The sequence below is a fragment of the Nuphar pumila genome, chromosome 12 (assembly GCF_984573655.1).
Source record: "Nuphar pumila chromosome 12, dmNupPumi1.hap1.1, whole genome shotgun sequence".
Lineage (NCBI taxonomy): Eukaryota > Viridiplantae > Streptophyta > Magnoliopsida > Nymphaeales > Nymphaeaceae > Nuphar > Nuphar pumila.
Genome location: NC_143260.1, coordinates 15,308,874 through 15,334,267, shown reverse-complemented (window position 1 = coordinate 15,334,267; position 25,394 = coordinate 15,308,874). Strand labels below are relative to the sequence as shown.

The 25,394-nt window shown below is 37.6% G+C and overlaps 1 protein-coding gene across 1 annotated transcript; it reads right to left on the bottom strand.

The window, feature by feature from the left end:
* Positions 1 to 3,630: 3,630 nt before the first annotated feature.
* Positions 3,631 to 17,284, bottom strand: LOC149820100 (putative transcription factor GLK1). Its single transcript, XM_089982499.1, has 6 exons — positions 16,548 to 17,284; positions 16,294 to 16,434; positions 15,307 to 15,636; positions 15,134 to 15,181; positions 6,052 to 6,138; positions 3,631 to 3,941 (listed from the first exon to the last, which is right to left on the bottom strand). The coding sequence occupies exons 1-6, from the start codon at positions 17,010 to 17,012 to the stop codon at positions 3,792 to 3,794; spliced, it is 1,221 nt and encodes a 406-aa protein (XP_089838625.1). The 5' UTR covers positions 17,013 to 17,284; the 3' UTR covers positions 3,631 to 3,791.
* Between the last annotated feature and the right edge of the window lie 8,110 nt (positions 17,285 to 25,394).

Genomic DNA, 25,394 nt, shown 5'->3' with positions numbered 1-25,394 from the left:
TATGCTGCAGTACATCTCAATGGTTTAGGAGGTACAAAAAAAACATGATAAATAGCTAAATCGGGTACGAGTGGTTTGGGCTCGATAAGCATTTTTGATGTAATTTCGGTCTAGAATTGAAAGACCTTGGTTTGAGGGTTCTAGGGATGCATGTGAAGGTCTGGGGTATGATCTAAACAAAGGAAAAGGCTACTGAAAGACATGGGTTATCAGCTTAGGAAAATTAGACATTTTGGGCACTTGGTAGGATACAGTTTTGGGTTTTGGGTTATAGGAATGTAACAAAAGCTAATATAAGGCTAAAGAGAGGTTGTTGAAGTACCTTAAAGGCCTATAATAGGCTGAGATGTAATTCTCCATGTTTTGAAACTCGGACACATGATTTGTAATGCGGAGAGGCTACCTGTCTCATCGAAAAAGCAAAACGCATGGTCCGAGTGCTCAAGGAGCTCGGGCTCGAGTGACGGGACTGGTCATCCAGCTCTTGTGTGATTGATATGTTGAATGGTCTAGGGAGGACCAAAGGTCATGAGAGATGAGAGAGAGTAGAGAGAGGAACGAGAAAGAGAGAAGAGAGAGAAAGAGATATTAGAGAAATAAAGAGGGGCCAACTAGAAAGAAAAGGATGTGGAACTTTCAATAATCTTATTCCATAATAAAAATAGCTTCCTCGGACCTCCTTATATAGAAAGTTGGGGTTGAGTTCTAATTATCCAAACTTCATCTAATTAGAAAAAATAATAACCCAACTAAGTTAGGACTTTTACTTACTAAAGACTCCACACTAATTAACCAATTTAATTAAGGACTTTTAATTATAAGCTGTTAATCTAACTTAATTAACTTCTAGAAGAGGGGATGTCCCCTAATACTCTCGGGATTCATGCCCCCCCCCCCCCCCCCTCATGTGCCCCCCTGCTAATTAGCCTATCTCTTGATGATGCCACATGTCAGCTTCTCCTCTTCTTGATTGGGAGTCTAAACAATTTGCATTTTCCTTAATTAAAGAAGTCATATCAGTTGTCACATCATCACACTTTTTTTGTGTGGCAGTGACACTTTTTTTGGCAGCGACATTTCTCTTTCGACAGCAACACTCCTATATATGGGTTAATATTTGGTGCTATTGAAAGCACAAAACTATTGAGTATAAATCACTTTGTTTCATATTTTTTTGGATTTTTTTAAGGATATATTCTACAAGCAAAAAATGAGTTTTGAATAATGTGATTATGGCATATAGGTAGTCTTTTAAGGGTTTAAAAAATCAAAAACCCCATAATGCACGAAAATTTCATGACTCAAAACATCCATATTTTTAAGTCAAAATTAAGTGATTCTTGGTTTGGTCCTTAGCAAAAAAAAAAGGCATGCCAAACACATTTATGTTGAGTCAATAAAACTTGAACATATGATTTCCGAATCAATAATTTTCTGCCTTTAATAACACACACACACATGAAGGTTGTTATCATTGCAAATTGGGGTGTTTACAAAGGTATACAATTTGTTGAGCTGGAAATCATAAGTGCAAGTTGTATCAAACTCTACCTGATCACATAGTTGTGTTCAAGAGGGTTTGTTTTTTCCAAGAATCAGACCTTGAATCATGTTTTTGTTTTTTCGACGTAAAACTATTACTTTTTTGAGTTGCAAAGTTTGGGTACATTGTGGGCCATCCTGGTAGCTTCACCTCCTTCCTCGGTTGCAGGTTAATGGCAGCAGCACCAGATGACCAAGCTCCTTCTAAGGGGCATGGATGGAGAGGAAGAAGGAAAACAAAACAAAAACTCAAGACAATTGAGAGAGAGAAAGGGAGAAAAAGAGGACTCACATGGGCGGTGTGAGAGGGTCCTCACCCCACCTTCCACTACTCTCTTCTATACTCTCCTTAAGAGAGAGGACTCTCTCTCAAAAAAAGAATAGGCGAGAGTCCAAAAATGTTCCCATGTTTCCTTGATTTGATATAGTTAATGTATTAATTAACTCCACCTAGGTCTCTATTTTCAAAAGAACTCCCAATCTATTGGGAAACTTATTTATTATTTGTTTCTTTTCTATATTTTCTTTCTTTATTCTATTAATGTATTTAATTAAATATCCAAAGAGAGAGGTGAGGACGTTCCACCCTCTTGGTGTCCTCTATTGATTTAAATCAAGTTCATATGGACTTTCACCACTTTGGAAGAGTCCACCTGGGATCAAATTTAATTAGAGATCCATATAACCTTTAATTAAATATCCAAATGCAATTCACCCTTAATTGGATCCCCAAATGTATTAATTAAAGATCCATAATAGATCTATTATAATATCCAAGATCCACATTTAAATTTATTTAATACACAAATAAAGATCCAAACTGGATCCAAATCTCCAATTCTACATTGAGATTCTATTTCTCCTTATATTCAAAGCCCAAATTGATATTCACAAAATTTGAATCTTTACTTATTTAATATTGAGAAAAAATCTCAAATGTTACAAGGGCAGTCCGGTATAGAGGCACGCCTAAAGTGTGACATGTGATGGCACCTGATCCTGGCTTGATGTGTTGAATCTGTTGAAAATCGAAATTGCAAATTGTCTTTCTCAAGGGATTAAATAGGACTCCAAAGGGGTTTGGCATAGTGAGATGGAACTAGGCCGCTAGGCAGGTGGTCTAGATTCAAATTTCATGGGTGTCACCCTTTGCTGAGTCGGGTTTCAAAGAACTGAATCTGGATTTTGACTTCAATTGTGAAAATGCTAAAACTAGATCCGATTCTCTATTGGATTCACTCTTAACTTTCTGCAGTAAATCCAATTAAACGGAAGCAGATTGGGTCTATATCTAACCCAAAACCTGACCATATACATCTCTAAACTAGTTATTCATGATCTCGTGAAGACCGTCTCCACATTCTCAGTTAATTTCAACCAACGGGGGCTCCACTTGTCTGGTAGGAGCAACTAGTGCACGTCACCTTGTCTTGAGACGTTTCAAGTTCAAATCCCAATGGTATCGTTGTATAAACTGGTAGGGGTGTGCCTGACCCCTGTTTGCCTTTCAAAAAAAAAAAAAAACCAGCCTGATAAAAGTAGACATTTCAATTGGCCCCATGCATTCTTCTTAATTGTGCAGCTTACCCCAAATTTCTAACTATGTTGGAAAGTTGGCTTCCTAAGAAGATTCAGAAATGGGAAACCAAGCATTTGAAAAACTTGGTTCCCTTGTCATAGGAAGCATTTACTTACAAGAACATCAGATTTTCAATATGAATTGAATTTTCGCTAAAAATGCAATATATTTATGTAATTAATAAGTTGAGCCATGTAATACCACTTCGTTAATTGACCTATAATTTCTAAAATATTAAGTCTGAAAAAACGCCTTATTTTACTTTTCAAATGCTTTTTAGTAACTTGATGTAATTACGAACCCCTAGTTTATCGCACATCTTTTTCTGCATCACTTCTCGATTCTGATTCCCTGTTTGGCAACTTTGCTTTAAACTGTCCTTTGCAGGAATATGAGGAATTTGGGTAGCAAACAAGACAGTGAAGGCTCAGTGGGTTTTGGATTAAAGCCCACTAAAAAAAAGGTCTCATCTCATGTGGATGAGGTCGTCAATACTGCTAAAACCAACATTTATCATCACCACGCCTTGTTATACTAAAGGTACGAGGATCTGAACACTGGTAAAAAGAAGAAGAAGAAGAAGAAGAAGAAGAAGAAGAAGAAGAAGAAAAATACATCTACAAGACATGTCGTCGAATTTGGGTTGTTAGCCATCGTGAGTTGGATGCGACTAACCACAAGCTGGAGGCAGCTTTGATATTCCTTGTCGCTGCAATTCTGATAGAACGCTCTCCAAGGACGGTGGCTTCAACCCAAGGGGAAGCGGCTGCCATGGCTTCGCTAAGATATCACCGATAGCTGCATCTATCGTTTCCTTGGACTGATAAGAATAAGACCATCGTCAGAAAACTAATAAATGGCTAAAAACACAACGCACATCCAAACCAGGCATAACACTTTTCTCATAGAAAACCAATTTGTTAGGAAACGTTTGGAAGCGAAAAAGATGTAGGAAAAGCGCGCAGAATGAAAAATTTGTACAGATTTTTCAACCCTTTCAAACTAGAGAGACTTTCTCAAGGAGTTTTGCTAAAAAGTACAATTTTTGATAAAAAAAACGTTCTTCCATGAGGGTGGGTGGTGGAGGAATATTTTCTACCAAAAGAAAATTTATTTTTACACTTCTCACCATCACCACTACCATCCATCTCACCACCACCCTCCTCCTCTTTTCTCTCATTTTTTCACATTTTCTCACTCTGTTTTTCTCATGCTACACAAACAAGCCAAAAACTTTCTTTAAGAAAACTTCTCATATCAAACTCTCATAGGCAAAACTTTCTTTTCCTATGAGGGCGTTCGCATAGTGCAGAAAATTAGTGGCTTTTGCAGGAAAACTTCAATAAAAAAAAAAGACATTTTCTCAGGCCTCCTAACATGCGGGACCCTTTTCCTGAAAAAGAATCGGCCCCGAAATATCGAGATTCATATTAGCAGCACCCACCAGCATAAGTTCAAGACACTTTTTAGTGTGCGGCTGCACCTCAGCACCCACCATCTGGTACTGACACCCATAGCTGACAAGCTGTATTTCAAAGATGTTGGGTGATCAGGTGCAGCAGTACACTAAAAATGTGCAATCACATTGCGCATCACAAACCACATTTACACCTATAATTTGTACTTCGAGTTCACATAAGAAACTACCAAGAGGTAATATAAACTTCTAATGACAACGAGATCCAGTCATCCCCAACATCAAACCCTGTCGTCATACCCACCTTGAGATCTCTTTGTTGCAAGTTGCTTTTTTTTTTATCAGATCTGACCCCATAGAAGGATACAGCATGGTCGATTTGGTAGAAATCGACCTGAAAATTGTATTTTTTTTGCATGAAAAACATGTTTTTTAAATAATAAAATTTTGGTGTTTTTACCAACATTGCTTTTTGAATCATTGAAAAATGCTACATAGAAGCTGGATTCTAACAATTCAAACACCGATGCTCACTAAAGAACCATCTAGATCACATCTAAGGGGTCAGATTTGATCAAAACAACTTGCAATAATAAGATTCTAGAGTGCATATGATATTGAGGTGACATCAGAGATGACTGGATCTCATTCCATTTCCATGTCAGAAGCAGGGTAAGTAGTAAACTAATTAGCATATCATGAGAGCAGATCAGGCAATCTGCCAACTAAACCACCGACCTTCAGTATTCTGAGATCGCCACCTTCCATTTCAGAGATCAGTGGCTGTTAGTGAGGCTGCTGCTGATGATGTCATTTGAAACATGTGTGTGGAGACGTGGTTAGTGATCATGCCCGAGTACTTTCAAGAGTACTTGGGCGACCCAAAACGCATAAATCATTATGCATGCAGAAATTTTCTGTGTTTTCTCTTTTATACAAAATATTGCTACACAGCGATTTTCTATGTTTTGTGTGGCTGGATTAGTTTGTAAAACACAAAACACAGAAAATCGCTACGCCTGCACCAATTTTCTGTATAAAACACAAAACACAGAAAATCTCTATGCCTGCAACAATTTTCTGTATAAAACACAAAACACAGAAAATCGCTAGATCTGCTCCAACGTGATGTGCCCCACTTCTTTGCTCAATGTACTGTGTTGATGAAGAGAACAGATAGTGGCAATCTCAGAACACCAAAGATTGGTGATTTGGCAGATCACCTGATCTGCTCTCTCATTAATTGGTGCAACATGTTTTCATAAAGATTATCCATATTGCTCCCACTCCCTGTAGAGTAGATTTAGCAAATTCTCCGAAATTCAAAAGTATGGATTCTTAATCAAGCATTTTCTTGCCCATTTACTCTTCATGTAGTTCGTAAAAAGGACATTCAGCTTGATTATTTAAAACAATAAAATCTTGGCATATGTTCTAAAAAAGCATGCATTTGCAGCGCACAAAAAATGAAATTGCATTAAAAAAAAGTAAAAATAAGAAAAGGACTTTTTACCGGTTGAAAATCGAATTGTATCTGTGCATCCGATACGTTGTTATCAGGCTTAAGTGGAATTCCTGGAACTGGTGGAGCAGTAAACCTCTGCAAACATGATTTAAAACTAAATGAATAACATAAATAATACTAAACTAACTTACTTAGAAGTTAGAAGCATACAGTTCAGAACAAAGAATAATTGGGAGTCTAGTACTAACACATCATTATATCCCATGTAAAGTAAGATATGCTACAGAAAATGGGCATGTTTGCATTTTACTTGTGATAACCGATTAGGTAAAAAGATGTTGCTAACATACATCTATTTAAGTTTATAAGGATCTTAAAAGCAAAGACAACAATATCAACTCCAATTTAGGCACTAAATTCTTCAAACCTAAGAGGAGCATGGTAGAATATAGCTAGCTAGCTCTCTCTCTCTCTCTCTCTCTCTCTCTCGCTCTCTCTCTCTCTCTCTCCACACACACACACACACAGGGTATATATAGAGAGAGAATGTGAAAGATCTAAGCTAACTATATATATATATATATATATATATATAAGTGTGTGTGTAAAATTTGTTTCTATAGGCTTCGTAATATAGCCAATAAGCAGCACAACAATCCAAATATACAGTCAAGCAATGGTCACAAAATGTGCTTTACGTTCTAACGTTTAAAGTATACCTTTGGGCAATTGGATCCAGTCAAGCAATGGTTACAAAATGACAGGATACCATCTCATTGTATGTATACATGATACATGCAAACATATATGATTTATTATACATATAAATATATATGGACGTGCATCTATATAATAGTGTTCTACATAATATGACGTATCCAATTTTAAGATGGTAAAACAAATAAAATCAATAGCCTTTTATTGGTGGAGGGAAACATGACTTAAATCTAGCCCAGATAATAATGTCAGAATCCACATTAGCACATGAAAATAATAAAATGGGTGATTAACTAATCTTTCATAGCCTTTCAAAGCTTTTTTCTTTTCTTTTGGGCCGCCTACCCACTGTTCATTCAAGTCTAGCATATTTTATTATGGAAGACGATACAACAACAAACAGCAACAACAACTATGCCTTCATCCCAAAACAATTGGGGTCGGCGATATGAACCAAAAAAGAAAATCATTCTGGGTCTTCCACATGAATCCTTCTCCTCCAATCATTTCTATCCAATGTCATGTCCTCGGTGAGGTTCAAAGCATTCATATCCTTTCCTATCATTTTCATCCAAGTCTTCTTAAGCTTACCCCGACCTCTTTTAACTAATATATTTTCCCATTTCTCCATCCTTCTAACTAGAGCATCATTAGGCCTTCGCCGAATATGTCCAAACCACCGTAAATGATTCTCTCTCAACTTATTTTCAATGGATGCAATGCCTACCTTCTTATGTATCTCCTCGTTTTGAATCTTATCTTTTATTGTATTTTCACACATCCATCTAAGCATATGCATTTTCGCTACACTCGTTTTTTTAATATGATGTCTCTTGGCAGCCCAACATTTCGTACCATATAGTAAAGTGGGCCTAATTGTCGTCCTATAAAACTTTCCTTTCAACCGCAATGGCATTCTATGATTGCACAACACTCCAGTTGTACTTTTTCATTTCATCCACCCAACCTTTATCCTATGATTTACATCTCCATCAATTTCTCCATACTTTTGAATGATAGATCCCAAATATTTAAAACAGTCATCCACCAATATTTCTTGCTCATCAAGCTTCACTACACTCCCATCACTACTTTGTTGCTTACTAAACCGACATTTCATATATTTTATCTTACTCTTACTCAAATTAAAACATCTTGCTTCCAATGTCCGTCTCCATAATTCTAACTTAGTATTAACCTCAGCTCTAGACTCATCAATCAAAACAATATCATCAGCAAACAACATACACTATGACACATTTTCTTGAATTGATCTCGTAAGCTCATCCATCGCTATAGCAAATAGAAAAGGGCATAATGCAGATCCTTGATGTAACCCAACCGTTCTAAGAAAATTGGTTGTCACCCCTTCACAAGTGCGGACATTGGTTACTACTCCTTCATACATATCTTTAATTATACTAATGTACTTGAGAGAAACACTTTTCTTTATCATTGTCCACCAGAGAACATTCTTAGGTGCTCTATCGTATGCCTTCTCCAAATCAATAAAAATCATATGCAAATCTTTGTTCCTCTCTCTATATCTCTCTATAAGTTGTTTAAGAAGATGTATAGCTTTCATAGTTGATCTTCCAGGCATAAAACCAAATTGATTCTTTGATATCATGACAACCTTCCTCAACCTATACTCAATCACCCTCTCTCAAAGTTTTATAGTATGACTCATGAGTTTTATACCACGATAGTTTATGCAATCTTGTATATCACCCTTATTCTTATATAGAGGCACCAAAGTACTCTTCCTCCACTCATTAGGCATCTTATTTGTTCACCAAATCTTGTTAAAAAGATTTGTCAATCATTCTAAACCTTTCTCACTCAAGCATTTCCAAGTCTCGATAGGTATACTATATGGGCCAACTGCCCTTCTTGATTTCATTATGGAAGACGATAAATCATTTTAAAAAATGTAGTCAAACCAAATGTAATTATGGTCAAACAATGTATCTAATTTGGGAAGGTCGTCCTTTTGTTTTTTCTGCATGGCTGGCTCAATGTGTCAGGCCCAACGCCTGCCCAACAATCAGTGGAACAGGTCCAATGCACGCAGCTACCAAATTTCTATGGTTTTCTCGGTTACCTTTCTCACATATAGAGGGAACCATAGATATGGCAGTTCTAGCCTCAGATTTTTACGCTGCTAGTAGGATGACCATATATATTGCAGTCTGAACCAGTGCGACCAGGTCTTTGTGCCAAGTGCGGTTTCTTCAGGATTTAAATCTAGAAAACACACGGGGGTTGCAAAACCTTGCTATTTAGTGGTTGAAGGTTCACTATATGGAGCACCATAGGAGTCACTATGACCTTAGCAGACCTTGATCATCGCGTCACACAGTTGGTCACTAGATCTGGTCATCCCAAAGGAACTCAAAGTGCCTTTACTCTTTACTATGCCTGTTTGGATTTGGTAACTTGTGAATGACCCTCGAAAGCTTTGTGCATGACATAGTACCAACGTGTTGGCTAGCCTCTTCTTCAACCCTTTGAGTTCACAAGAAATAAGTTTCTGCTTACAGTTGAGAGTAAGCAAGCGATTCTCGTTAGAGAGAGCTCGATCTTGCAGCAAAGAACATCCCCCGTGCCCCATGGATTTCAAATTAACATGGTTGTCCCATTTCAAGTGACAAACCATAGTCGCCCCTAACCAAAAGAGAAAGCTCTAATAGGATCTTCACATCTATACAAAAGACAAAGATCTAATAGGATATAAAACATGGTTGCTCAGCTTAATTTTCACATCTAGAAAAAAATGAAACAATTAAACAGGCAATCCTTGAGAAATGATCGGGATGGTCTACCATCACTCTAATAGGATTCATCATAACAATCATAGGGAAGTGTTATATATATATATATATATATATATATATATATAGATAGAGAGAGAGAGAGAGAGAGAGAGAGAGAGAGAGAGAGAGAAGGAGGACTGTCCAAGCCAAGGTTGAAACAATTCAAACCACTTTTAAAAATCAATACTAAATGTGTTTTTTTGTGAATCTAAGTGTACGGATGTGATCTACGTGTACAAGAACCAAAGAACTAGCACTTGGATCAAGTTTTTATTGCATAAATAGGATTTAGGGTCTAATGACCTGGACAGAAAAATGGCCATTAGCGGCAGCTGCAACTGCTGCTAATTCCCTTTGTTTCGCAAAAAAACAAAATCATAGTTGCTGATCCACGCGGGATCAGAAGCATAAAACAGTCCTATAACAGTGGACGATTTGCTCGTCCATTGTTATGGGCATCTCTCTCTCTCTCTCTCTCTCTCTCTCTCTCTCTCTATATATATATATATATATATATATATATATATATATATATATATATATATATATATATATATATATATGCTCGTCGCCATTCTCCGCATCAACATCCCTGATCTGCAACACCATCTGCCTCCAGGGACCATTCATGATCCAAGATGATGCTCGTCGCCTAACTGTATTTGTTTCTTGTTTCTTTCTTCCTTCTCTCCTTGCATCTCTACTTTTCTTTTTTCCTTTTTTTGGGCTCCTTGGCATGTCTTGGGCCCGTGTTTGGTTACCCGGTAGGTTCAATGTTGGTTGAACCTGTTTTTGTATCATAATGTTGATGGTTATAGTTCGGCTCTCTCTCTCTCTATATATATATATATATGTGTGTGTGTATGTGTTATATTTAATTAAGATGTAAGATGGTGAATGAATGTCAAATCAACTCAATGTCTTTGTGCAGGAAAATAGCAAATAAGCAACTCTTGCGCATTGGATATAGACATATGCATAACTTAGTTGATCAATGTGGCTTTGTTTTTCTTGAATAACACCTCCAAGGGCGTTTACATAAACTTTTTGCATTAACTTTTTAATATAAAGAATTTCTGCAAAGTAAAACCTAGTAAAGGTTTGTTTAATGGGGAGCTAGGAGTCGGAGTACGAGTTGAAGGTTTAGGGTCAATCTCCTCACGAAATGGTTCTATGGAGAAAAGGTGTTGAGGTCGTAGCTTATGATTTTATTCCCTTGTATATGCACACAGTAGACCAGTTAGCAAATAACTTCCAACCAATTTTAGACCTAGAGACCTTTCCTTTTTCCTCAACAACAGTGTTTTGTATTTTTTATTTATGTGTGCACGTGTGCGTGTGTTCCATTAATGATTCTTGAGTAACTTTATTGAATCATTTTATTGAAATATATGCACCCACACACCCACATATACCCTCAAGGCCATCACACTTTCTAGGTTCCATTGTTTTTTAAACGCTTCCATTGAATTTTCAAAGCACAAATCTAATTGTACATATATAATCTTGATAGACTTCTATTAGGGAACATGCATTAGATTGAATTTTTTTGATGTCTATAAAGTAAGGACTAAAAAATTCAATAATGCCAAAAAAATATGCACCTAATTTTACAGCAAAAGGTGATCGATTTACATATAAAATCAACTAAATTCCAAGCATGGATGTTACTAAGCAAATCATGACAAACACATCTACAAGGTCTAATTGAGTAAATAATAGCTACAGCTAGGGGTGGGCAACTGACCCAGCAGCCCGATGGGCCAAGCCCACCCAACCCATCATGGGCCATGTTTGGACCATGATTTTAGTTCCGGGCTGGTTAGGTATTGGGCCGAAACCTGGCCCGTGGGCTACCGGGCCAGCCCAATGGGCCTGAATTATTTATTAATTTTTTTAATAATATTTTTTTTAAAAAAATTAACTATTACATAGTAACTTGGATAACTATTATTATTTACCTAATTAGTTGTATGGGAACTTTTTATTTATTAATTATTACTAATTTTCTAATTAGTTGCACTAATTAGAAATTAGTTGCATGAGAACTTGCTATTCTCTCATTAACCCATAATTTCAGTCAAGCATTTATGCATTTTAAGATTAGGCCACGACAGGCCGGCCCGCTTAACATTGGCCCATTGGGCCAATGGGCTTCTCTTCAAACCTGAGCCCCTTAAGAACTGGGCCGGCCTGATGCCCACCCCTAGTCACAGCCAAGACTTTCTAATAGTATCTGATTCCCAGTGGTCAATATGGCCCTTTCTTAACATATTTTAATATGTAAATTATTATTTCAAAGTACATTATCCATGACAAATTCAGTTGCACAGTTAGATTTGCTAAAAGATGGAGTAATGAGATAGTTCTCATCGATAAAAAAATTTGTGGTGCATATCTGTAATAAAGACACACCTTATATATATATATATATATATATATATATATATATATATATATATATATATATATATAAGGGAGACCATGCAACCAAAGAAAGGTGCAAACATCTATAACCAATGATAATTAAGTAATGTTTTTTTGCTAACAATCGATTTTTTTATTGATTGGGCTTTACATATTGCATTTTAATCATTTGTGTACTAACATATTTTGATTATGAATTTTTAATATTTAGATATTTTTTTAAAAGCATTAAAAATTAATGGCTGACAATACTTTGTATTGTAAAATTATGACCTGTTCATTTTTCATGTTTCAAAAAACATGACTAGATGTTGTAAAATCTTCATGTAAAGTATATTTCTTATTAAATACATTATAAAGAACAAATATATAAGGTCCAATCGATGAAAAGCTAGAATATGAGACAAGGAGAGTCGTTCAATCATCACTTATTATAGATGATGCACCTTTTCTCATTAGGTCATGTTAGAACCTGCTAAAAATTGTACTTTCAAGTATTTTTTGCTCAATCTGAATTGTTAAATGTATTTATCATTGCTTATTTATTAAGAAACAAACTTTTTTTTAAATTGTTTTGATGTAAAAATGTAAATATTTTGTCATCAAAATTTTAGTATAATATATATCAACTATTGATTTTTTTACTCTTTAAAATACACTTATAAGCATAAAAAATCTTAATCAAATATATGTTCTCTATTGAGTAAACAATGATAAATGCATCTAACGGTTTACATCAAGCAAAAAATATTTAAAAGTATAATTTTTGGAGACCCTAACTAAACGTCATGAAAAAGGGGTCAGACCATCCTCTTGATATATATATATATATATATATATATATATATATATATATATATATATATATATATATATATATATATATATATATACACACACACACTAAGCCAATTTAGTGCTAAACAGCATGCTAAATGGGTTTTTCAGGCTTTTTTTCATTTTATTTTTAAATTCTGACCGTACAGATGTGATCTATTTACTTGATTTTAGAGGGATCATCTCTTGAAGAGTTTGATTCCAACACATTGGTGGGTTTTTATAAAGTTCGAAAAATCAACGGTCAAAACTCTTTGTAAATTTTTGAGGCTTCAAACATCATTTTTTTCATTGAAAATACATGAACCAGGTGTGGATTATTAGTAAATAGACCATTCCCAACACATTTATGGGGCCCAAACCGCATAAAAAACACTGGAGAAGCCCGAAAAACCCATTTAGCATGTAGTTTAGCACCAAATTGGTTTAGCATGGACCCATTTTCATATATATATATATATTTTAGATTTAGATTTAGATTTAGATATTTATATATATAAACACAAATCATCCAAAAGTTATTATTGATTTGATCTGGTAGATGTGTTTATCATTGTTTATTTGCTAAAATAATAAAAGCAAAAAAAGTACATGCTTTGTATCGAATTCATTTAATAAAAAAATTTATTATTTTATCGTCAAATTTTAATGCAAAATCCGCTGATGATGTTTACCCAATTATAAAACACTCATGCGCAGTACTAATCTAGTACATGTTTTCTACGTAAATTGTGGAGTTCGGATCAATGAAAAAACACCAAAAATTGACTTTCGAAGTGTCCTAATGATTCATCAACTTTATGAAGGCATACATGGTTTCTAGAATATGAGAACTTAAAATATGTGAACTTGCGTGAATTGGGCACATACTAGAATATGTTTACTGAAAATATATTTACTGGAGTATGAGCCAAGATTTTAATGAGTTTAGTTTTTCTGTTAAATCTCATCGGGGTCGGCCAATTATAATGCATAAGTATGATCTTTATAGGCTTGAAAATCGACAGCTTAGAATTCTTGTAAATATTTGGGCATTCAAAAAAATCATATTTTCATAAAAAATACACGATCAGACAGTCACTCCCTAGCAAACAGACTGTGCCAAATGCATCTACAAGGACAAATTCACGAAAAAAGCATCGGATACCTAGTTCACAATCCGGTAAGCATACTCTCTCTCTCTCTCTCTCTCTCTCTCTCTCTCTCTCTCTCTCGAACAGCGTCGGATACCTAGTTCACATTCATGGATGTGTTCTCGCCACTCCGCAATTAGTGGTGATTTTTGGGTCTTCACTGGCACTATCTATTGTCACTAATGACTGTTACGTCGGAAACGGATTTTTTTTGCCAGGCTCAAGAACCGCTGCTAAATCGTGTTTTTCGAACAGATTAACGTGCAAAGCTCGTTTAATGCTTTGTTCGGCGATTGGGCATCCACTGTTACACCCAAATTGTGTATGTGTGTGTATATCCACTAGAATATGTAAACTGGAGTATGAACTGAGATTTTCGTTGGTTTTTTAGTTTTTTCTTAACGTTCAACATGCAGATGAAATATACAGGTTAGGTTTATGGGGACCAGCTCTTGGATCGTCTTATTACAATTTTTAAGGTTTGAAATCAATAGCTTACATTTTTTTTTTAATATTCAACCATCAAAAAGTGTATTTTTCATAAAAGATACATGACCAAATTGTTGATTCCTAGCAAATGAACCATGCCGAATCAGCAAGGTAAAAAAAAAAAATTTGTAAGAATATTAACACATATATTTATACGGTGCTTTCAAAAAATCATAGTTCTTGAATTTTTTTATCATCAAACTTTAGTGCAAAATGGCATTGGTTTTTTTCTCTCTAAAAACACATCTTGCCACAGAGTTTGTATCAACGAGTAGAATCCCATTGAACATGCACTAAGCAGATCTGACTGTGTACGTAGATGTATTTATCATAGTTTATTAAGATGCGCAAACTTAAAAAACAAATAAAATTATAGCACCAAAAAGCAACTACCAAACAAATGACTTTTCAGCAATTTCGCATCTAAGTTACTTATGTGAGAACTGGTTTCTACTTTTCGGAAATAAAGCTGCCTGATTTCTATTAAATAAACAGTCTGATTTATTATGACTATCCACAGGTGCATCGCGGATTCAACTCATTGATAAGGTAAGTGCATCAAAACCAGAAACACACACACGAGGGAAGATCAGGTGCAATGTGCTTGCACACTTTAAGTGTGCTGCTGCACCTGATCACTGTGAGCAATCACATTGCACCTGATCTCAATTCCACACACGAAAACACACATAAAAGCTACTGTAGGCATACCGGCTGCAATGGCTGGGAGAAAAAGGGCGTTCCCGGAGTCGGAGATGCCTGCAAGTTTCAAACACGCCTAGGTCGATATAGAAGTTGGATATAACGAGAGAGAGAGAGAGAGAGAGAGAGAGAGAGAGAGAGAGAGAGAGAGAGAGAGAGAGAGAGAGAGAGAGATCACTTACCGCACATCGGTGGTTCCAGAACTTGGGGTCCGTTTGGAATGGAGTTGGTGGGATTGCCCATGGAGGGAGAGAATGAACCACATGTTTTGGCCACACATCGACGGTGGGGTGCCCCCACACATGCAGAGGCCTGCAAAAGGGCTGTAAAGGCGGTGGGGGAGTAGGAAACCCTACAGAAGGCACGGGTGCCGCTACACCAACCCAAGGGTTCAACTCTCTCTTGCATCCCAGCCCCATTGCACTCCCCCCGTACGAAGTTTGCCTTCTCTGACTCCAATTTGCAGCTTCTGCTTCTCTTGCTCTCAAGTGTTTCCTATGTGACCTATATTTCTACCAAAGGCAAAAACAAACATCCAAAAAACATCATGTTAGTTCCATTGCTGCAAGTTTCTTTTTATAATGGTTGGTACAGATTTTCACAGCAAAGCCATGTTGTCAATCTAAGGGCCAATATACAACAACCCGTGTCTCTGAAAGCTGCTGAGCTGTGACAGTCAGAGTTACCAGTACATGCATCTTTTATTATCATCTTTCCGAGAATCTATCATATGCAGTCCATTTTTTTCTGTTGAGAAAGACTCCACACAAATCTATGCCACTTTTTCTCTGGTTCTCTGGCTTTGATGTTGTCAGAGAAACGGAAAAGAGGTCCCAATCAATTAAGAAATAAAAACAAGCCAGCAGCAGCAACCATGACGATTGATGGATCCCAAGAACGTTCTTCTTTTTGTATTCTAAGGGGAAGTTTAAATAACACACTAAATGTCTCATTCTAGTCATTGATTATAAAAGTAAAGGCTGCTTTTCTCTTGCTTTCTTCGGTACAGGTTCTGACGTTATTGATTCATATTAATAAACATGTAGCATTCCAGATTTGTCGTTTTGGTGCAATTCATGCATTTGACATCTTGTGCAATGGAATCTTGGGTCTAAATCTTACAGGAATTCTGCTGATGTAGGGATTAATTAGTTGAGAGAGAGAGAGACCTGAAGGTGACTTGCAATATTATGCCGTGTAAGGTTGTGGATTCCCATGAGCTCCAGAATCCTTGAGGGCACAGCTTTATCCACTCCCAGCTGCTCCACTGCTTGTACAAACCTTCTGTGAAGATCTGGTGTCCAATCCACCTATATGCATATAAAACTTTTTAGAGACCTCAAACCCTTTTGCCCCTGCTTGTTGGTCATGCAAAAATACGATGGAAAGTAAAAAAGGAAAAAGTTAGTTTTAATTTTCTTACCTTGACTTTTCTCTTGCCTGGTTGATGTGATCTAGATTCTGCTGTCTTTCCTCCTCCCTCCTCTCTCTCTCTAGAAGAATTTCTCTTTGAGCCACTACCCCTCGCCTTCCCTCCTTCATTTATAGAGCTGCCACTGCCTTCTATATTTGTGGTGATCTCGCTCTTCTGTTCAAATTCTTCAAGTTCAAACACTATGGCCTCCTCCATCCTCTGGGATCCATCCTCCTTACAAGCACCACTCATTTCAAGATCCTGACCGTCGATTGGTAGCTCGGCGAGCATCTCCGGGTCCATCTCCAGATCCGGCAGGAGATCTGCATCGTCGATGCTGAGGAAGAAATCGTCCAACTCCAGCACTGCAGGGAACAAACAAGGATAGCTCTCATCGTACCCCTCTCCCCCTTCATCTCTTTCTTCCTTCTGGTTGCTTTCTCTCTCATCCTCCGAGCACCTTAACTCTCTCATCCTCCGAGCACCTTAACGGCGACACCGCTAGCATTCCACACTACCAATCTCTTCCCTTCTCACTCGCTTTGGTTGGGGGTCTCCAATTACTTCCCCCCTTCTTCTTCTTTCTATTAGAACGAGTAGTCGCTATGGAAAATTATTAATGAAGTTTCTCTCACTCAAAATAGAGAGAGTCACTACTCACTATCGTGGTGAAGTTGAGGGGAACAGAGATGCTGAAGTGTGCACTGCTAGTAAAGGAAGAGAAGCAAGGTTCCATCATCCCAAAGAGCTTAAAATTTATGCACTTATTGGTAAATCCTGTTGAGAGAGGATGGTGACCCTTCTGTCAAGGCTGCTTCCCAACCACAACTTGCTTTGATCATTTCTCTGCCAGTATGTGGACAGGGCCTCGTGACCACGTAGACATTGAACTGTATGCATAACTATGCATGCGCATGGTAACTCAGGCCTCTCTCTCTCTCTCTGTGTGAATGATGTATTTACCCCAAGGGGGGCCAGCACTGCCGGGTAAAGGACAAGGCAAAGAGCAAACTCGTAAATTCGCTTCTCTTGGTTTTGTTCTCATTCTCTTAAACCTGTTCTAGTTGCCCTCGACTTTAGCTCCAAGTACCAAAGGCGCCTAAAAGCTGCTTCAGTTAATAAACTGAGAAACCGAAGGCTTTCTTGTCTTCTTAAGAGCAACTAGCATGTGGCTATCAACCTACACCACAGAACTTTTTAAGGGCAGCCACTGCCCACCGCCAAAACCGGTCGCCCCCACCTCTCTCTCTCTCTCTCTCTCTCTCTCTCTCTCTCTCTCTATATATATATATATATATATATATATATATATATATATATATATATATATATATATATATATATATAATGCACACACCAGAATATTGATACTACGTGGAACCAGACCTGGCCTCGATTATCGGGTCTAAACCTGGGTGTAAACGAACTCACTATAAGAAAAACCATACCCAGACCCGATAAGAACTACATGAATCAGACTTGGGCCATATCCGATAAAATAATATGTTTTATCATTTTTACATTGAAAAATTATAGGTCTTAATTGGAACTAGGTTTGGGCCTCTGGTATAAAATTTTACAAAATATACCCGGCTTCATGTATTAATCAAACATTTGGGTCTGGCCCCAGGTCTTCTTATTTATCACCATACCCGAACCTTATAGAGTTTGGTTTGGGTTTGATCCGGGTAAACTCGACCTGTTGACACCTTAATAAAATCTCGTGGTCACTAATACATTTTTGGGTAGATCTGACACTACAAATGAATTTCTCACGCTTCATTTACTTGAAACATACCTTAAATGAATATGTAAAGTATCTTTTAAAGATGGATAAAGAATAAATGTTTCAGCCTACACCAAGATTTAACTATAAAAAGATGACGTTTCACGTCCGACTTGTTATATGAAAAACGTGCATTGTGCTAAATGGACCAGGTTGGAAATTTCATAAATTATCCGAATATGGATCCAACCAACCACACAAAACACCAAACGATATAAAATCAAGCAAATAAAAGCAAAACAAGAATCACAAACAAAAGAGCATACCAAGATTTATGTGAAAAACCTTTAAGATGAGGGAAAAACCATGGGACAAATCTGATCCACTATGCAATCAATTAATTAATAAGTACATTGACTTCTTTTTTTCATAAAGAGCAATATAAGAAACATACCTATCTCGGTCAAAGAACAAAACCAAGAGCAAAGAGTGTAGCATGAAAGCCCGAAGAATAGCCCTTCTCCCTTCTTTCTCTACGTTTTTTTTTTCTCTTTCTTTCTTCTATCTTTTTTTTCTTTTATCAATGGACACACCACTAAGAGACCCAACGTGGTCTCTTTCCTTTGTCTTAATCCCAACACAATAAGGAAATTAAGTGGAAGACGTGTGGTGGGAGTGCTCACATGAACAGATAGTGTATCCTATAACAGGATCAAAAGGTGTGCCACGGGTTTTACACTGCTGGGAAGACGAGAATAAGCACCACAGACTTAGCTAGCTAGTGGACTAGGTCACAGATCTTGGGGGGTGGCTTTCCCTTTCCTCGTGAAAAAGAAATTGATAAAAATGATAAAAGTAAAGCTAGAATAACCTCCATTCAGTAAACTCTCGACATCCATCGATGTTTTATATGACACCCTCATGGTAATTCATTAACCTTTATCTTTATTCCTCACTTGATGTCGATCTCTTTATCCTTCTTTGTTCCTTTTCCTTTTTTGCTTGATAGAAGAAACAAACCTGCCACCTTTTTTCCTTTTTCTTTTTAAGTCAATGTACTTATTAATTAATTGATTGCATAGTAGATCGGATTGGACCTGTGGTTTAGGTTTTTTCACAAATATATATTCATGGTGTGTCATTTTGTTTTTTATAATTATTGTTTGCTTTTACTTGCTTGATTCTAAGGGGGGTGGTTTTCCCTTTCCTCATGAAAAAGAAAATAAAGCTCGAATAACCTCCATTCAGTAAACTCTCAACATCCATTGATATTTTAGATGTGACCCTCGTGGTAATTCAGTAACCTTCATTTCGCACTCGATGTCGATTTCTTTATCCTTATTTGTTCATTTTTTCTCTTTTTTGCTTGACAGAAGAATCAAATCTGCCACCTTCTTTCCTTTTTCCTTTTTTTTTTTTTTATGACAGGTTGATGAGGGCTGAAGATAGAGGTGCTAAGGCAGCGGATACCCATACTAATCTATATACACACGATTGGGCATGCCATCAAACGGTCTAAGGAGGTCAAACGCATTATTGTTTGAAAGGCAAGTCAGGTTAGGCAGACACCTACCAGATATCTCTTAAGCCCCACGTGGTAGAGGGATTGGAACCTGTGCCTTCAGGTTGGTACGGGACTCTGCTTACCACATGGGATACTACCTGGTGACAAAAATGTTGTAAATATACGATGGCTTGCAACCTGGCTCAACCTGACCCGATTTAAATTAAGCCCTTGTGCCCAATGGGTGGGCCATGGGTTTTGTATTAGACCCAGACCTAGGCTCAACCCAATTGGTCAATGGGTTGGGCTTGACCAGGCACGATCAATTCCGTCCACTAAACAGGCTGGGCTAGCTTGGCCCACCCATTCTCCAGCCCTACTTTTTGATATTATAGTGTTTGTGTCTGTACGTGTGTTATATTGTTAGGTTCGCCAGAGCAAAACCATTTTCAGAATATCATGATACTTAGTGGCATCCTTTGCCACAAGGTCAAAGGTGTACTCCCCCCATGAACAGGAGGGATCTCAAGGATTTTACCAACTATAGGCCAGCCAATGTGCAGCAAGTGATGGGGTCTTTAATTTCTTTTCTTGAACTATCAAAAAATAAAACATAAAAAACTTTCCCAAGAACAGGATCATTGATCTGAGATGTTCATCCGGCCATGCACCCGCATATGTGTCAAGAAAACACAATCACACAAATCAGAATTACTTTGTTCGATCGGTTCTGATGAACATACAACCACGGTGCAAATCCCTCTCATTTTTTCTATTATTCAGTTACCAATTAAGTCCTTCAGCAACAGTTAATCTGATTCAATGTTGTCAGTGTGGGTGAGAATCGGGCTGATTCGTATCGTATGGTAGAAAATCGATACGATACGAACCTGAATCGGCTATACTTTAGTAAATATAAAAATTCTTATAATTAAATTTTAATATTATGTTATAATGGTTTTAATACGTGGCACATATTCTGATTGACACAGAATATTTTTTATTTATTTTAGCCGATTCAGAATCTATTCACTTGAGTAGGGATGGCAGTGGACCGGGGGACAACGGGGCCCTGCCCCACCTCGCCCCGTTTGGACCGGGGATGAAGGGCATGAAGCGGGCATGGAGGCAGGGATGAAGGTTAAAATCTATCCCCGTGTGGGGATGGAGGCGGGGATGGACTTACGCTTTCCCCCGGCCCGCTCTGTCCCCGTCTCAATTCCCGCCTTGCCCGCCCTGCCCCGTCCCCAATCCTTCAAGGGATGACTAAAGACCAAGGGGAAACTGGGCCCCTCCCCGGCTCGCCCCCGTTCAGACCGGGGATGGAGGACATGAAACGGGGATGAAGGCGGGGGTGGAGGTTAAAATCCATCCCCGGCGGGGATGGAGGTTCGGATTTTGAAACGGGCCCGGGGTGGAGACCTTGTCCCCCCCACCCTCCGGTCCACTGTCATCCCTACACTTGAGAATCGGTATGACAGTGGACCGATTCTCAAGTGTAGGCATGGACTTGATAATCTAAAAAAATATTATTGCATTTATAGGCATGGACTTAGGCCTATCTTATTCACACGTCCTCTTACACTCATCTGTTTACATTTTGAGCTCAACGTATCATCTTGAGAAATTTCATACAATTTGCTTAGCTTCTCGTTTCCTTCTTGATTAGATACATTGGAACCCTGTTGCAGATCTCTTGATAAATTTACTGTGGTAACTTTCTTGTTATTTGGCTGCTTCCATTATCCTCTTCTTGAGATCCAAGTGATTATTAACGTGAACATGAAAAATGTGTCATGGCTAAATTTACTGAAAGCTTTTTTTTTTTTTTAAAGACAAGCTGGGGTTAGGCAGACCCCACCAGTCATTATTCAACGTACCACTGAGGTTTGAACCTGCAAAGTCCCACCACAAGAAGACATGCACTGACAGCTCCTACCAACTACGGAGCTCTCATTGGTTACTGAAAGCTTCTTTTGTTTGAAAGTAAAGCTGGGGTTAGGCAGACCCCTATCAGAACAACAGCTGACCCATGTGGCAAAGGGATTCGATCCTGGGCCTTCAGCTTGACACAGGAGGCCGCTTACCACATGGGATACCACCTTGGTGGTGGTTACTAAAAGCTTCTTGCTACATGGAAAAGCTTAGTTTAAAAGAGAAAACTCTTCCCTCCTTGAATTAGGGAGAAACTTTGATAAAGCTTCATTGGAAATATGGGAATCCTGCTTTGGAAAGATGAGACACCCCTTCTTTTTAGTGGGAAGCCTGCTTCTCCCTTTGCTTCTTAAATCAATTCTCTCACTTTCTTAGCACTTCCCTCTCGTCTCTTGTCTCTTTTTACTTCTTACGTTTTTTATGTTAAAAAAATAATTTTGTTTTAACAAACTTGCAGTTTATTATACATCAGTTTTTATTGATTTTCATATGATTTTCACTCAACTAGATTCCTATGTGTTTCATTTTCATTTTCATTTTTCGTGTGCTTTCATAATTGTTTTACAACCATACCCTGCGCTTCTTTCTTCACTCTACTTTTTAATGCTTACTTTGCTTCTGTTTCATGCATCTGTACCTATTTTGTTTCCTGGTAACTCTCTTGTGACTTCTTGTAATTAGAATTAGGGGTGTCAACGGGTCGGGTTTGGTTCATACCCAGGTGAAACCAGATCTGGCCTTAATTTTCGGGTATGATATCGAGTTCGGACCCTGGTCTAATCGAACCCACCATAAGAGAAACCATACCTGACCTGATAAGAACTATATGAATCAGACTCGGGTCATACTCAATAAAATAATATTTTTTATTATTTTTATATTAAAAATTATGAGTCTTAATCGAAACTCAGGTGGGTCTCGGGTCTGGTATAAAATTTCACAATTTATACCTGGATCTATGTATTAATCGGACCTTTGGATCCAAACGTGAGTCATAATCAGGTCATCGGGTCATTTTATTGATCAACATGCTCCGACCCTATAGGGTTTAGTATGGGTTGGGTCTGGGTAAACCCGACCCGTTGACACCCTACTTATAATTGGTGGGGTGTACTCTTATCTTTGCCTATGGTTAGTAAGAGCAATCTATGGGCGACTTTAAACCAAGGGTTGCCTATCATTCACTTTTTGCTGAAGAGAAGCCATATGGATACATAGAGAGAGCAATTACCCAGTGTGGTTGTTGGTTGGTCCAACCACGAAATCGTTGTCATGCCTTATCCTCATCTTGCCTAGAGTCAGCCTCATGAGCCCCACATTTCTTTTTATTATTATGTATATTTATTATTTTAGATTGAAGCCTTTCCTGGCTTACCTTCTTTTCTTAGTCCCTTCAATATACGTATCTTGGTTTTTTTGTGTTGGTTCGATTTTGGTATTTCCTCAATTGTTTATTTTCTAAACCAAGTTTTTTTATAATGCAGATTTGCACCCAAAATTTTTGATAATTCCAGTGCACACCATATTTATTTTATGGATCAGATCTTGAAATGTGTTTTCTCAATATAAAAATTTTTTGGGCCATCAAGCTTTAATAAGTTGTAAGCTGTTCATCAGCCTTTGAAAAACTAGATTATATGTTGATTTGAAACTCATTTTCTATTAAACAAACCATATTGGTCTAATTTTCAAAAAAAATCCAAAAGATATGGAAATATAAGTGATTTTCACTCAATAGTTCCATACTTTCTTTAGTACCAAACACTAGTTACCCATTTAATGAAGGTAAAAATAAAGTAAATTTGAATTTATTAACTATTATATATGGCTAAAATCTATAAAAAAAAAACTATTTAAAAGTTGAATAGTTACCAGAGGATGCATTTAGATAATTGAGGAAAAGGCTAGGTATGATTTTGAATTATAAGTTCTTTAAGGTCAGAAGATGAATTAAAAAAAACAAGGTGAGCTTTTCAAATATATAACCCTTTAATTAATTTGTTCACAGCTGAGCTCCATTTTTACTTATTTCTGGTTCCCTCATTATTTATTATTTTAGGCATCGTTGATAGGGGTGTCAACGGGTCTGGTTTGACCCAGACCCGACCCTGACCAAAATCTATAGGGTCAAGGTATGGACCTCTAACATTAGGTTCGATTTTAAATCGGATCGGGTCTATTAAGATCCATTAAAATTTTGTTTTGGGTCTAGTAAACTAAAAATTAAGTAATTGAACCCTAATAGTTATAAATAAACAGGTCTGAATTGCATTAAAAGAACCCAATCAGATCCGGGTCTGGTTACTAGTGAAGACCCGATCGGGTCTTTATTATTGTCTACTTTGCATTGTAAATTTGTAAGTTTATAACATGTACACCATGTACGATGTACTCTCTCAACGAGACGGGTTTACCCTGACCCGACTCAAACCAACAATCGAGTCTAAGTTTGGTTCCACCTAGGTTCGAACCAAACCCGACCCGTTAACACCTCTCTCTCTCTCTCAATTCAGTTTGTCATTCGTTCCTCTAGTTGGAGTGGCGGAAGACACTTCGCTTCTTCAGTGACAGGGATCTTAGGCCTGGCCATGGCCGCCTGTGGCTTCACTGGGCCATGGCGAGCAGAGATAGGTTCTTCATTAAGCAAGTTTACCATTCATTGTTGCCATTCGGGATGTACTGATTTTTCATTGATTGTATATGGGGTAAGGGGCTCGCTCCAAGGGCAAAAGCTTTGGTGTGGCTAGTGGTTCTAGATCGTGTTCAAACCCAGATTAATGTCAGGAAAAGGGGGTTTCAATTTTTCAGCCTGTGTGTTCTTTGCGAGAAGGCAATAGAGGACACAACTCACCTATTTTGGTTTTGCCTGGTAGTTCTAGATCTATTTTTTCAAACTTGGGGTGCACCGTCCGTTCAAACTCGTTCGAGTTCTGTTATTCAGGACTTTTTGCTTGGTCCTATGATTTTACGAAAAAAAATGGAGATTATTGTGGCGGGTATGGTTGTTTTCAGCATGGTAGGTGATCTATATCTTTTTCAGGGGCATCAAATTTGATTTTAGAAGGCTACGTCAGCGGGTTATGTCTGATGTGTATCTGACTCTTAAATTACATAGTACAGACGGGAGGGGGGGGGTTGATCTACTTGTACTCTGAACTGTGCACAGTCACCATCTAGATGGTGACTATCTTACTCTTATGTTCATCTCTCATTCAATATTTTGTTGGATGTATTTTGGTATTATTGAATGATGAATGATCTCTTTTTGTAGGCCCTATTGAAATTAGACGATGCAAGTGGTGGAGACTGATCTGTAAGACATGGTTGCTTACTACTTGGTGGTTTGTTTGGATGGCATGCAATGATGCTACTTTTCATCAAATTTCGATCATCTTTAATAATCTTGTCCATTAAGTCCTGGTTGATGTATATGTGATTCTACGTATGCATCTTAGATACCTCTCCTTCCCTTCCGTCCGAACAACGTTTACTCATTTGTGGTTTCTTCTAATCCAGCGGATCCTGGTTGAGCTTGGCTTTGTTGTTTGTTGCTAGCTGTTTGTAGTTTTTTTTCTTTAGCTTTTGTTTTTCTATATTTTAGTTTTGTTTTCTATTTTGTTCGGTGGGTTCAACATTTTGTTGATCTTCATGAGTGATAATGTTGATCTTTTCTCTCTCTCTATGTATATAC

Bases quoted from the DNA above. Each gene is read 5' to 3' on its own strand.
- LOC149820100 (XM_089982499.1), bottom strand. From the start codon at position 17,012: ATGAGAGAGTTAAGGTGCTCGGAGGATGAGAGAGAAAGCAACCAGAAG. The intron at 15,182-15,306 runs GTAAGTGATCTC...TGAAACTTGCAG, and splicing joins TCTGGAACCACCGATGTGCG to GCATCTCCGACTCCGGGAAC. The intron at 6,139-15,133 runs GTATGCCTACAG...TCATGTTTGCAG, and splicing joins TCTCCCAGCCATTGCAGCCG to AGGTTTACTGCTCCACCAGT.